Source organism: Bufo bufo, chromosome 6 (assembly GCF_905171765.1).
Source record: "Bufo bufo chromosome 6, aBufBuf1.1, whole genome shotgun sequence".
NCBI lineage: Eukaryota > Metazoa > Chordata > Amphibia > Anura > Bufonidae > Bufo > Bufo bufo.
In genome coordinates, this window is record NC_053394.1 from 348,492,876 (window position 1) to 348,505,792 (window position 12,917).

Genomic DNA, 12,917 nt, shown 5'->3' on the forward strand with positions numbered 1-12,917 from the left:
AAAGGTGTTTTGATGCAGGCCTCGTGCATAGACCGACAATAGCTGTCAGCCTAGAGCTTGTTAAAGGGAACATGTCACCATGAAAATGCAGTGCAGTCTGCGGGCAGCATGTTATAGAGCAGGGGGATCTGAGCAAATTGATGTATAGTTTTATGAAAAAAGATTCTGCAAAACTTGTATTTAATTGATTTAAATTCCTGCTCATTCTGGGCTTTGAAGTCCAGGAGGTGGTCCTATCAGTGATTGACAGCATTCCCTCTAAGACTGTCTATACACAGATAGCTGTCAATCACTGATAGAACCGTCTCCTTAACTTTAAAGCCCAAAATGAGCAGGAAATTAAATCAATGAAATACAAGTTTTTCTGGATATTTACCCATAAAAGGATATATCAATCTGCTCAGCTCCTGCCGCTATATAACATGAGATATTCGGTTTACACATCATGTTCAATGTGAAAGTTTCCCTTTCAGTTTATAGCTATTCCTCCCGACTCCTCCATATATACACTCTCGCTAAACACGCATTTGTTCCCAGTAGGCAGAGGGAGGTAAGCTGCTGACAGACACCTCTGATGCTGGCTCTCCCCTGAGAACAAAGGATTGAGCATGTTGAAAGTCAACATGCCCGATCCTTCTTTCCCCTTATATCATCTGTCAAGAACAGCAGAGAGGCATCATCTGTCGAAATAGGGTTTGGCCAACATCCAATGTGTACGGCCCGGTATCAACGACTCTTACGAGTAACACACCAATAATGGACCTTAACGTTTCAAGACAATAACATGCAAAAATCATTTGAGTCTTTTAGAAATAATTCGTCATTTTATCAGTTGTAATGCATTTGTGAAGAAAAAAAAATTTGATTGAAAACAAATGATGACATTAGCCTGTTGTCTACTGCGCCCAAAGAAGCTCTCCTCCACTATGTACTTAGCATATGCAGCCCAGAGCTTTGAAAGGTTCACTAAGACTTTTAATGGTGGTTTTCGGTTTCATAAATAACATCTGAAAGTTGAAGAAATTAAGAGTGATGTAGAAAGCGGAAGATCTGGTTGAGAAAAACAGAAAATATTCTCCGCAGGCTGATGGTTGTAGATGGTGTTCATTGAACAAAGCCGAGACATGGAGGATTCTGGGAGATGCAAGATAGAGCAGGGGGAAATTACTCCATCCAGCAGAAAAAAGTAAGACAAGTATAATGTACAAGCTAGCGTCATAACGCTCCAGAGGAATGTCCAACAGCTTATTGTACACCTTCCATCATCTTGAGGAACTCTGCAAAGAAAAAAAGACAAGTGTCCATATGGTGACATGCATGGAATGTTCAATGTTTCAAGGTATGGCATGACTGTAGAGAGATGCCGATGGCTTTTGCCTAACATAGAGGGGAGTTCACTAAACTTACCATCAAAGTCAATCTTGCCATCATTGTTTTTGTCTCCATCCTTCATCAGCTCATCAATTTCCTCATCTGTGATACTCTCACCAGAGGAACGGAGGATCTCTGCCAGCTCATCACTATCGATGTACCCATCAGCATTCCTGAGAGGAAACATGAGAAACCATCAGCAAAGAGGCAGGGAGACATGGAGAAGGTTCCCCACATACGGGTCTATTTATATACTATTGGGTAATGAAAGGAGATACTCACTTGTCAAAGATGCGGAAGCATTCAGCCAACTCCTCTTCACTTTTTCCTTGCGCATCCTCTTTCATCTGGCGCACCATCATGACCAAGAACTCTTCAAAGTCGATGGTACCGCTGCCTGTAAGACACCATTATTAATTTATTAATTCTTCAGCTATTTACACAACAGTCACATCTTAACGATCAATAACCAGAGTATCACTCTCATAAATGATCATGAACTATCATAAAGAGTGTACACACCATAATGTATGGACTATAAGGTTAATGGCTTCTACAAAAATAAATGGGTCCAATAGTAATATACATTTGCTAGCATCTTCATAATTCTCTCATTTCTGCCTAAACTCACCATCTTCATCTACTTCCTCAATGATGGCATCCAGCTCTTCTTTGGTTGGGGTCTGTCCAAGCATGCGCATAACAGTACCCAACTCCTTGGTGCTGATGTCTCCACCGCCATCTGTGTCAAACATGTCAAAGGCGGCCTTGAACTCTGTTGCAAGAAGAAATACAACATTACCATCTCTGTCTCCTGGCAGGGCCACGACATGTACAACATATCTTCTCCAACTTGCACTTGCCCATGTCTTCAGCTTGGTGGTCTTTCTCTCAACCTTTGGACTACATTTCACTTATGAGATAATCAAATTTTTAGTATACATTTTTTCTGCCCTGATTATGCTATTATCTATTAACCTGCAGTTCTGATTTCGTAACAATGAAAAGTAAAGTCTCTTTCTTTGACAGCCACACGTCCTTTACTGCTCCTCAACCTTGTCACGTTGATGAAGTTTGTACCTATTCTATGACTAATTTTCATATTTCGAGTTCGACCTGATATTCTTTAGAAATAATAATACATCTTTGGCCATTCTGTCTCTTCTTCAAATTAATTTTGAGAATTATTCCAATATGATTCATTTTTTTATATTCTTGACACTTTTATTATTCCCTTTTGGCTATTTTATACAATTTTATGCCATTTTTTATGCAGTTGTAAAGGCAAACATAGGAGTGGATGTAAAAGGAAAAGTTATACTTCTCCTTTCTTTTGTATCTATTCCAAAAAGTGCACCTAATACTGCATCAAAAACTGTATGGATGAACTCAGCCTAATGCATCAGGGTTTCCACCTTGTATATTAAGTCCTTGTAACCGATTCCCTGTATTTTTCATAAGTTACAGTGGCTTCTCATGTGCACTAGATAACAGGCCTAAGAAAAATATTCCATCAAAGCCTCTATACCTTGGCTCTCCTTAATTTCTATAGCCGCCATTTTGAACCTTTATAAAATATGGCATCTGGGCAGTTTTTCTCTAATGCCTACAAGTTGATTGTCCTCACCAGTTTACGGATATTACAGAATTACACACCTATACTCATATACAACTGAGCATACTTTTGGTATAACCACATGAGAACATATGCAAACACAAGGGAAAAAAGCAAAGAGAAATTCTTACCAGCGATCATTTCCTCGCTGAGGAAGGACCTCGCATCTTGCTGCTGGTCTGTAGGCTGCAAACCAAACAAATGCATAATATGAGTGCTGGTGACCACTGATGGGGTTCCCCAACCATTATTAATCCATCCATTAACTGGGTGAGAAGAATAGGCTACAGGAGAAGGAGCTACAACTCTACTCGGCTCCTTCTAGGTAAGACACAGAGTGATGGAGTAGGGCCTAATGGTGCAGGTATTTTTCAAATTCCTTAAACCAATCCAAATTTTAAAAAGCAATCCAGGTATTTTGCGTATCCGTAGGTATTGGCTATTTCCACTGCCAGATCTGACGTAAAAAGTAGAAGAATCCCACCCATTCCCAAAAAAACCAAGACAGCAAAAAGTAAAGAATCAAAAGAATAAAAGTAAAAAAAATAAAAATTAAGACACAGTTGGGTAACCCATAAGCAAAGGTTCTTGAGCAAGGCTGGTGACACCCGAAGAATGCAGACTGACCTGCGGCATGGTGGCTAAGGACACAGGGCTTCGTCACAGCACTATGTCCACAGATGACTGAACCCCAAGAGGTTGCTGCTGGTGCCCAGAAGATAAGAGCTGGTATAATTAGCAGACTCTTCAAGGCTCCTTATAGGGAGAGGAGCTCAGAGGAGGATAGTATTACCTTCTCACATATGAACCCCCTAAGACTGGCAGAGAAGGAGATGGTTGAAGCTGCCAAACTACTAAATATACACTCTGCAGACAGGGCAGGTTTCTCTAAAAAAACACATTTAGAATTCTGTACAGACAGATCACTTCAGGCCCAGAATGCTTTGTTTTCTCCATAAGCTGTATGTCTACCTTACTTTCTATGATGATTGGTGTAGAAAAGTCAATCTATGGTCTCTGGCAGTAACTCACCTCGACAGAAACTAATATACCGAACGTGCAAGGGGAACCAGTGGTGGTAATTGTCGGCTGAAGATCCATTAGTGGATGTCTGTGGCAAGCTTATTTTGGCAAGTTTAGATTCTTAAGAACACTTAAAGGGGCTGTCTCACTTCAGTAAGTGGCATTTATTATGTAGAGAAAGTTAATACAAGGCACTTACTAATGTAATGTTATTGTCCATATTGCTTCCTTTGCTGGCTGGATTTATTTTTCTATCACATTATACGCTGCTCGTTTCCATGGTTACAGACGACCCTCAAATCCATCAGTGGTGGTCGTGCTTGCACAATATAGGAAAAAGCACTAGCCTATGTGCGCACCTACGGTCCCGGCCACTAGAGAGGCTGATGCTTTTTCCTATAGTGTGCAAGCACGACCACCGCTGATGGATTGCAGGGTGGTCTGTAACCATGGAAACAAGCAGTGTATAATGTGAACGAAAAATAAATCCATCCGGCAAAGGAAGCAATATGGATAATAACAATACATTAGTAAGTGCCTTGTATTATCTTTCTCTACATGATGAATGCAACTTACTGAGGTGAGACAACCCCTTTAAATGGTCAATAGACTGCTGAAAGATTAATTTAATTAAGACGGACAATTCCATCAGTTGATTTTAGGGGGACTGAGGTGGAGGAAGGTGGGCTTCTGCCAGACACTTCAGCCGACACCACTTCAGCCGACACCTGTCTCAATGGAGGCAACTGAACTTGTCCAACAGTGTGGCAGATCATCAGCAGAACCTTACAAAAATGGGCAAAAATTGTATACTTTTACCACTTTAGCTTAAGCTGGCCATTAATGTTGGGTGAAGTCGCCAATTTTGAGGCAGAGAACAATTAGGCTGTTGTAAATTAACATGATTGACATGATTGATCATTTTGTTCTCAGGGGAAATCCTTTTTTTTTTCAAAAGCCTGTGATCCTGACTTTCTTCACCCAAGTGATATTTCAAAGTGCACAAGTGTGTGGTCTTGCGCAGGCCCTTTTCAAAGGAACAAGACCCTCTACAAATCTCCCCCAACCCTTACAACATGAAGGCCCTGCAAGGGTCAGATAGATGGCCTCCATTTGCCCAAGTTTGGGAAGAACCCACCTTGCTCCTGGCTGCAGCCTAAATCACTGCCAGAGGTGTCTGGCAGCAGCTTACTCCCCTCTCCACATTCAGATCACATACACTCTCGGCCAAGCCCAGTGTGCAGCAGGTGTATGGGGGATAGCTGTTGACCAAACAAGTGTTTGGCTGACAGCTATCTAATGTGTATGGTCGACCTTAAGCTGGATTTACATGGACCGATTGTCGGGAACAAATGTTCCTATGAATTCTCTTTCTCAATAATCTGCCCGTCTAAAGGTGCCGCAGATCACTTGGTAAGTGAGCGAAACGCTCATTCATGGTGTGAACACCTCAATCATTGTTCCCGCCAGCAGATCGCAAGGTCTAAACAGCACTATGCTGCCCAGGAGCAAAGATTTTGTGTGGGGACAAGCTTTAGCGATCACTCCTCCCCATACTGTGGAGAAGATCAATGCATGTAAATACAGCCCTTCACCTCCACTTAACAAGCAGCCTATTGTCGAGAAGGAACTCTTCCTCCAATTGGCTGCTCATTGCAGCATCTAAATGCGCCTTTACACTGTATCCCATGGTCATTTGCAGGTGCACAGTGTAGTTGGATATGGTGGGAGTTGTATTTCAGGAATTGTATTAATAGAAAGTAGTTTAAATAGCACAGGTGGGAGCGTTTAATGATTTAAAAATGCACAAGGATTGTGATTACAAAAAAATGTGAAAGAAAAGTAATTAGCCAGATGTATAATTAACTGGTGATTTAGGCATCCAGTTAACTTTAATGTAATTTCTACACAAGCAATCAGAGGAAGAAATGCATAAGCTTCAAAGAACAGATGATGTGCATATATTTATCTAGACGCTCCATGTCATCTCATGCAGAGCTTGAGTGATAAGAGGAGGGAATTTCCACAGAATATCAGCTTTTTCAGTCAGGAGAATAGATAGATAGATAGATAGATAGATAGATAGATAGATAGATAGATAGATAGATAGGAGAGAGATAGAGAGATAGAGAGAGAGATAGATAGATAGATAGATAGATAGATAGATAGTAGAGAATAGATAGTAGAGAATAGATAGATAGATAGATAGATAGATAGGAGAGAGAGAGAGTGATAGATAGATAGATAGATAGATAGATAGATAGATAGATAGATAGATAGATAGATAGTGACACTGTTGATGAGAGAACTGAAACGTCACTTTCTGGTGAATAAACACACGTTTTGCTTTGGATGTGCCGTGGAGATTTTTATTTTTTATCTATCCTATCTATCTATCTATCTATCTATCTATCTATCTAAACAAACCAAGAAAAATATTATTAGCAGTACTCCTAAGGTGCCGGGTGCAAGTCCTTGCCAGTTTTTGGACAACAAAAAAACATGAATGTACAAAGGGTAACAAGGCAGCACTCCGGTCTTCAGTGAAACAAAGTGGATCTTTATTACAACCAATGCAACGTCTCAGCTCATCTCAATGGAGCCTTTGTCAAGCAGTCAAAGGCTCCATTGAGATGAGCTGAGACGTTGCATTGGTTGTAATAAAGATCCACTTTGTTTCACTGAAGACCGGAGTGCTGCCTTGTTACCCTTTGTACATTCATGTTTTTTTGTTGTCCAAAAACTGGCAAGGACTTGCACCCGGCACCTTAGGAGTACTGCTAATAATATTTTTCTTGGTTTGTTTAGATAGATAGATAGATAGATAGATAGATAGGATAGATAAAAAATAAAAATCTCCACGGCACATCCAAAGCAAAATGTGTTTATTCACCAGAAAGTGACGTTTCAGTTCTCTCATCAACAGTGTCACTACTTGAGAAAGGTCCCATCGAGAGGACTGAAACGTCGCTTTCTGGTGAATAAACACACGTTTTGCTTTGGATGTACCGTGGAGTTTTTAATTTTTTATTGCGTTTAGTTGGTGGATCGCCTCTTCAGCCTCTGGCACTCCATTTTTACTGAAAATACTGCGGTGCTGCCCACTATTACTTATTTTAGGTAGATAGATAGATATCATTGTCACTAAATATATGGCTGGTGAAGGACTTGTCAGCCTAAAAGGGTTGTATTGGACTAGAACCTATTTTCCCTACAAATAGCGCCACTCCAGAGGCTGGGTCTGGTATTACAGCTCTACACTACTGCATTCTAGAGATTGAGGATAAGACCCAGGTCATGGACAAGACTGGTGCTGTTCCTAGAATTTTTTTTCTCATGTCATACCACCCCTTTAAGAAAAGGACCAGCTATAATCTTCAGACAGACAGACACATTTTGGTTCATTATAGTCATTTTCTACCAAAACATCCAGGTATTGTCGAGTTTTCTGTACATTCAAAATCCAATAGGACTGAGAAAAATGTCACTGTGCACCATAACAAGGTAGGATACGTTCACACTGCGAAAATTACCATGTGTATTCTAAGAGAAATACATCAGATTTTGTACGTGTATTTTGATGTGCTTTTGATGCGTTATTTGACCCGTAGTTTGATGTGTATTGTCCATCTTGGGGTGTATTCCATGGGGAATACACATCAGAAGTCACATGTTAATTCCTATTTTTAACATGATTGTAATAGTAAAATTGCGCTGTATGAATAACGCCACTTTTCCCATTTAAATCAGTGGGACGCTGTTTGTAGGAATTTTACAATTTATTGCGTTATATGCACGTAATAGACGCTGAAATACACGTGAACAAATGCACCCCAAAAAATGTGTGACAACATGTGTGAGGTCATCGTCAGGACATTCGGCCAGTCCACCATACTGTGAGTTAAACTGGTCAATGGGAAGAACAGGCAGTCATCTGTATGGTCATCAGTAGGATCTGAGCATCCAGCATGGTCATGTAGACCATGGACACTCTTTTTGGAATGGGCAATGAGTGGAAAATATAAAACTCTACCATAGTTTCTCGCTTCTCATGACTCCTATTTGTTTCTTGCAGACCTAAATATAGCATCTATGAAGTCATCCACCTATTGTTAGTAACATTGGGTATTGCCATATTCAACCGGCAGAGGTCATCCGAGAGAAGACGTTAATGGGTTTTTATTCTTCTCAGGCTGTCATAAGTGCATGGCGCGAAATAACGAGCACAGATATCATAAGTATCCTGGGTAAACAGATCACGCTGATCTTTAAAGAGGTCATCTAATGAATCTTAAACAGAAAGCAGCTTCTCTTACACCCGGCGACCATCAGTCATCACCTGGGAAGGTGTATCTCATCAGGACAGATCCACCAGAGCAGCTCTCCTTAGGGCTCATGGAGAGAGGTCCAGAGCGGGCACACCCTCTGTAATGTCCTTAGACCTCACTAGAGCATATGGACAATGGTGATCTTTATGAAACAACCCTTTAAGGAGCTCAAAAATTTGCTGTGGGGCCCAGTCATTTCTAGCTATGCCACTGGACCGCACAGATCAGCTGTTTGAGAAGGCACCGGCGCTTGCACTAGCGCTGCAGCGTTATTTCTGCTTACCAAGCACAGCGTCGTCCATTCACTTCATTAGGGCTGAGCTGCGCATAGGCCACGTGACTGATGCCTTCTCAAACAGCTGATCAGCAGGGGTCCCTGGTGTTGGACCCCACCAATCAGATACTGATGACCTATACAGAGGATAGGTCATCAGTAAAAAAAGCTCTAGGAAAACCCCTTTAAGTTCAGTAGGGGAAACTGACAGAATGACCATGTTGCCAATCAAAAAAAAAATCTATGCAAGAACACAAATAATTAGTTGCGATAAATAAAATGTTAGTTGTGATGTTAACTTTCTAAATAAGACGGATACTAAAAAATGAAGTTGCGGTTTGGTGCTCATTGTCCAGACGCACGGTTCACTATCTCAGTACGTTCACCACATCGGCTCACTTTCACTGGGCTTACACCCATCAGACTAGGCAAGGTGCTGAATCTCCTTAAAGGGGTTCACCGGGAATAAATAAAATTAAAATACGTAAATATTACTTTTAGGGATGAGCGAATCGACTTCGGATGAAACATTCGAAGTCGATTCGCATAAAATTTAGTTCTAATACTATACGGAGCAGGAGCTCCGTATAGTATTAGAATGCATTGGCTCAGATTAGCCAAAGTTATTACTTTGCGAAGTTTCGCAAGACTTCGTGTAATAACTTCATAAATCAATTTCAACTGTAAAAAAACATTTCCCGAACTCGGGATCGAACTGAACCCGAGTTCGGGAAATGTTTTTTTACAGTAGAAATTGATTTATGAAGTTATTATGCGAAGTCTCGCGAGACTTCGCGAAGTATTAACTTCGGCTTATCGGAGCCAATACATTTTAATACTGTACGGAGCGCTCGATTCGCTCATCCCTGATTACTTTATTCTAAATATATTCCCAAATACCTTTCATTACTTATAATGGCTCGTTCTGTCTGGGGAGCCTTCATCAGGAGAAATAAAATGGCCGCCGTCCTATTAGTACACACAAAACCTGTCCTAATCACACAGGAGGACAAGTTATATCACAACACTGAGGTAAAGAGCTGCCTTACCCTTACTCCTCTCTGCTTTACTTGTCAGGGATTATGATCCTAAATGCAGTTTAATATGATCTTAAGCTGAATCTCTGTAGGAATGGAGTTCATGAGGAGACATGAAGTACAGAGAGAACGGACAGGACAGGCTGTGGTAATGTGGGGCTGGGGTAATGGAGACTGCATACAAGAGCTGCTGCTCATTAGCCACATCTGCTCATGAACTCCATTCCTACAGAGATTCAGCTGATGATCATATTAAACTATATTCAGGATCATAATCCCTGACAAGCAGAGAGGAGGATGAGGCAGCTCTTTAGCTCAGTGTTGTGAAGTAACTTGTCCTCCTGTGTGATTAGGACAGGTTTTGCGTGCAGTAATAGGACAGCGAGAAAAAAAGACAATGCAACAGCACTCTGCAAACACAAATAAAGTACAGTAATGCCATAATTATAGAAAACATTCTGGTGCTAATGCTATGTTTATTCTGCAAATTTGAGATTCTTGGCAAATACACTTTGTATAAAATTATTTGGGCCCGTCTGCCAAACGTCAAGGCGATCTCTATAAGGCGGGAACCTAACGCTAAATACTAACACAAGTCCAGCTAATTAGCAGATACTAACATATATCTGGGTTAATAATCCAAAACTATGCTCTAGCAAAAAAATAACCCTTAAAACTAGTATTCTTTATTTCAATCACTTTAAAAACTGGGAATTGGGGAGGTGGGAAATCTGTCCCTTTGCTCTCCCTATTCTATTCCTCAGCCCAGGGATGGCCCCTAATGGTGGGGACTCCCTGTCCTCGAACCTGGGCTAGTATTGCCCTCACGAGACCCTGGGGGGATACCCAAAAAAGGATGTGGATAACCACAGTTCCCCAGTCAAGGTTGTTACAAAAAAATGTAAAAGACACCCAACCCTGTTAGAAGGGCCTAAGGGTGGGTCGCATTCACACTCACAGTCACGATATTGTAGGGGACCCAGGAGTGAATGTGTAATTCACCTGTTGATTTAAATAATGCGAACAAACCCCGACGCATTTCCCCCATTCACGGGTTCATCAGGGGGTCAATAGGATTTGGGTGAGGGATGCCAGTATATGGATAATATGGCATCCGCAACTAGAAAAAGATACCAGTAAACATATGATAGGGCACCGATAGCCGATGGCAGGAGGAGCAATCTATTATTTACAGACAAATTGTAGTAATATGACGAAAGCCAGCCCCAGTCAGTAATTGTGCCAGTCACAGGACCTATGCGAAGTCCACCCGCATTCACTCCCGGGTCCCCTACAATAGCGTGACTGTGAGTGTTAATGCGACCCACCCTTAGGCCCTTCTAACAGGGTTGGGTGTCTTTTACATTTTTTTGTAAGCACCTTAACTAGGGAACTGTGGTTATCCACATCCTTTTTTGGTATCCCCCCCAGGGTCTCGTGAGGGCAATACTAGCCCAGGTTCGAGGACAGGGAGTCCCCACCATTAGGGGCCGTCCCTGGGCTGAGGGATAGAATAGGGAGAGCAAAGGGACAGATTTCCCACCTCCCTTTTTCCCTGGGTGCTTATTATTGGTCTATACACTTAAGACCTTCACTTATAACTGTCTGTTTGAATTTGGGATGTCAATTCCCAGTTTTTCAAAGTAACGCTAAATCCTTCCTGTTATGTGCCAAAATGGCCACCATAACATTCAGGGAGTGCAGGTTCCACATGCATGCTGGGTCCACTGCTTTTTACCATTTTTGGTGCCATAATGGCCTCCATTAAATCCAGGTATGCAGGTACCAACATCACTCTATACCTCTCCTGGTGCCAAATGGCTTCCAATAAAAACAAAGAGAGCAGGTTACAGCTTTATTTTGGCATATAGCAGGTAGTATTTAGTGTTAGGTTCCCGTCTTACAGAGATCACCTTGACGTTTGGCAGACGGGCCCAAATAATTTAGCACAAAATGTATTTGCCAAGAATCTAAAATTTGCAAAATAAGCCTAGCATTAGCACCAGAATGTTTTCTCTAATTATGGCATTACTGTACTTTGTGTTTGCAGAGTGCTGCTGCATTGTGTTTTTTTCTAGCCATGGCAGCGTGCACCTTCACATTGGGATGTGCTGACTGACCCCCTTTTTTTGCAGTTGTATTAGGACAGCGCCCATTTTATTTCTCCTAATGATTGCTCCTCAGACAAAACGAGCCATTATAACTAATGCAAGGTATTTGGGAATATATTTATAATTAAGTAATATTTAAGTATTTTAATAATTTTCATAATTCCCAGAGAACCCCTTTAAAGAGACCAGTCCTGTACGGAGATTTACTGGAAGTACTTAATGGTATGGAGACTTATTGGCAATGCTCCATGGGAAATGAATATGCAATGAGATATCTCCCAAGAAAGGGAACCATCTCACCAGCGCCACCTATTGGAAGTGACTCCTATGAGTCAAGATCTGACTTTCTGACTAGTCTTGAGATTTGACCAGGGAATATAGCCGGACCAGATATCTATCTGGTTGCTTAGCCATCATCAGTATGGAGTAGGATTCTTTAAGGAGATTCCGCACCCTACCTAAAGCTACTTTCACATTGCGATCTGGCCACCAGTTCCGGCAGAAAATGCTGGGAAGCGGCCGCACACAACCTGCAGCGCACACTGGTTTCTGTCCGGCCAATTCTCAGCTGGATTGTGGCCGGGTCTCCGCCAGACCGCATTATAGTTAATAGGGCCAGTGGGCATTCCGGTTGTATCCAGCAGTGCCAGATCCGGAGAATTCTGGCAGGCTATTCTATGCTGGACCAGCCTGCAGGAATTGATGTCTCAAGTGTGAAACTGGCCTAAGCTGGGTGAGGCACTTCCAATAGGTGCCGCTGGCGAGATGTTTTGATGGTTCTCTGTCTTGGGAGATGCTGATCAGACTGTACAGTACATGTCAGAAAGCTAGGCTATACACTGCAGTACCTAGCTACCAACACTAGATGGCGCTATATGACATACCAAGTGCCAGCTATAGACCCTTTTATATCCTGTGGTGTAAAGTGTTACAATATAATTACATTTTCATATCTAATTAGATCCTAAAATGTCACCCTATAAAAGTCCACCCCAAAAAGATCACAGATTTAGAAAGTTACATATGACACCACTTTAAATCTATCTAAAGAGAAAACTACTAAAGATATGCAGTTATTACATTATGAGTATATTGGACTATATTTATTATACAAGTCATGTATCCCCTGATCCTGTCTGTAGAACCTCACGTGTGGAC

The 12,917-nt window shown here is 41.5% G+C and overlaps 1 protein-coding gene across 2 annotated transcripts in view; it reads right to left on the minus strand.

Moving 5' to 3' along the window:
• Nucleotides 1–801: 801 nt before the first annotated feature.
• The window catches only part of TNNC2 (troponin C2, fast skeletal type), a 28,905-nt gene continuing 16,789 nt past the window's right edge, over nucleotides 802–12,917 (minus strand). Inside the window, exons 1-6 of one of the 2 annotated variants that reach the window (XM_040437181.1) lie at nucleotides 3,614–3,719; nucleotides 3,118–3,172; nucleotides 2,003–2,146; nucleotides 1,654–1,768; nucleotides 1,408–1,544; nucleotides 802–1,277 (exon numbers count right to left, since the gene is read on the minus strand). In XM_040437181.1, coding sequence (XP_040293115.1) covers nucleotides 1,246–1,277; nucleotides 1,408–1,544; nucleotides 1,654–1,768; nucleotides 2,003–2,146; nucleotides 3,118–3,172; nucleotides 3,614–3,622 — 492 coding nt within the window. In that variant the 5' untranslated portion in view covers nucleotides 3,623–3,719 and the 3' untranslated portion in view covers nucleotides 802–1,245. Of the gene's footprint in view, nucleotides 1,278–1,407; nucleotides 1,545–1,653; nucleotides 1,769–2,002; nucleotides 2,147–3,117; nucleotides 3,173–3,613; nucleotides 3,720–12,917 lie in introns of those variants that run through there. The other variant, XM_040437182.1, reaches the window with a different exon arrangement.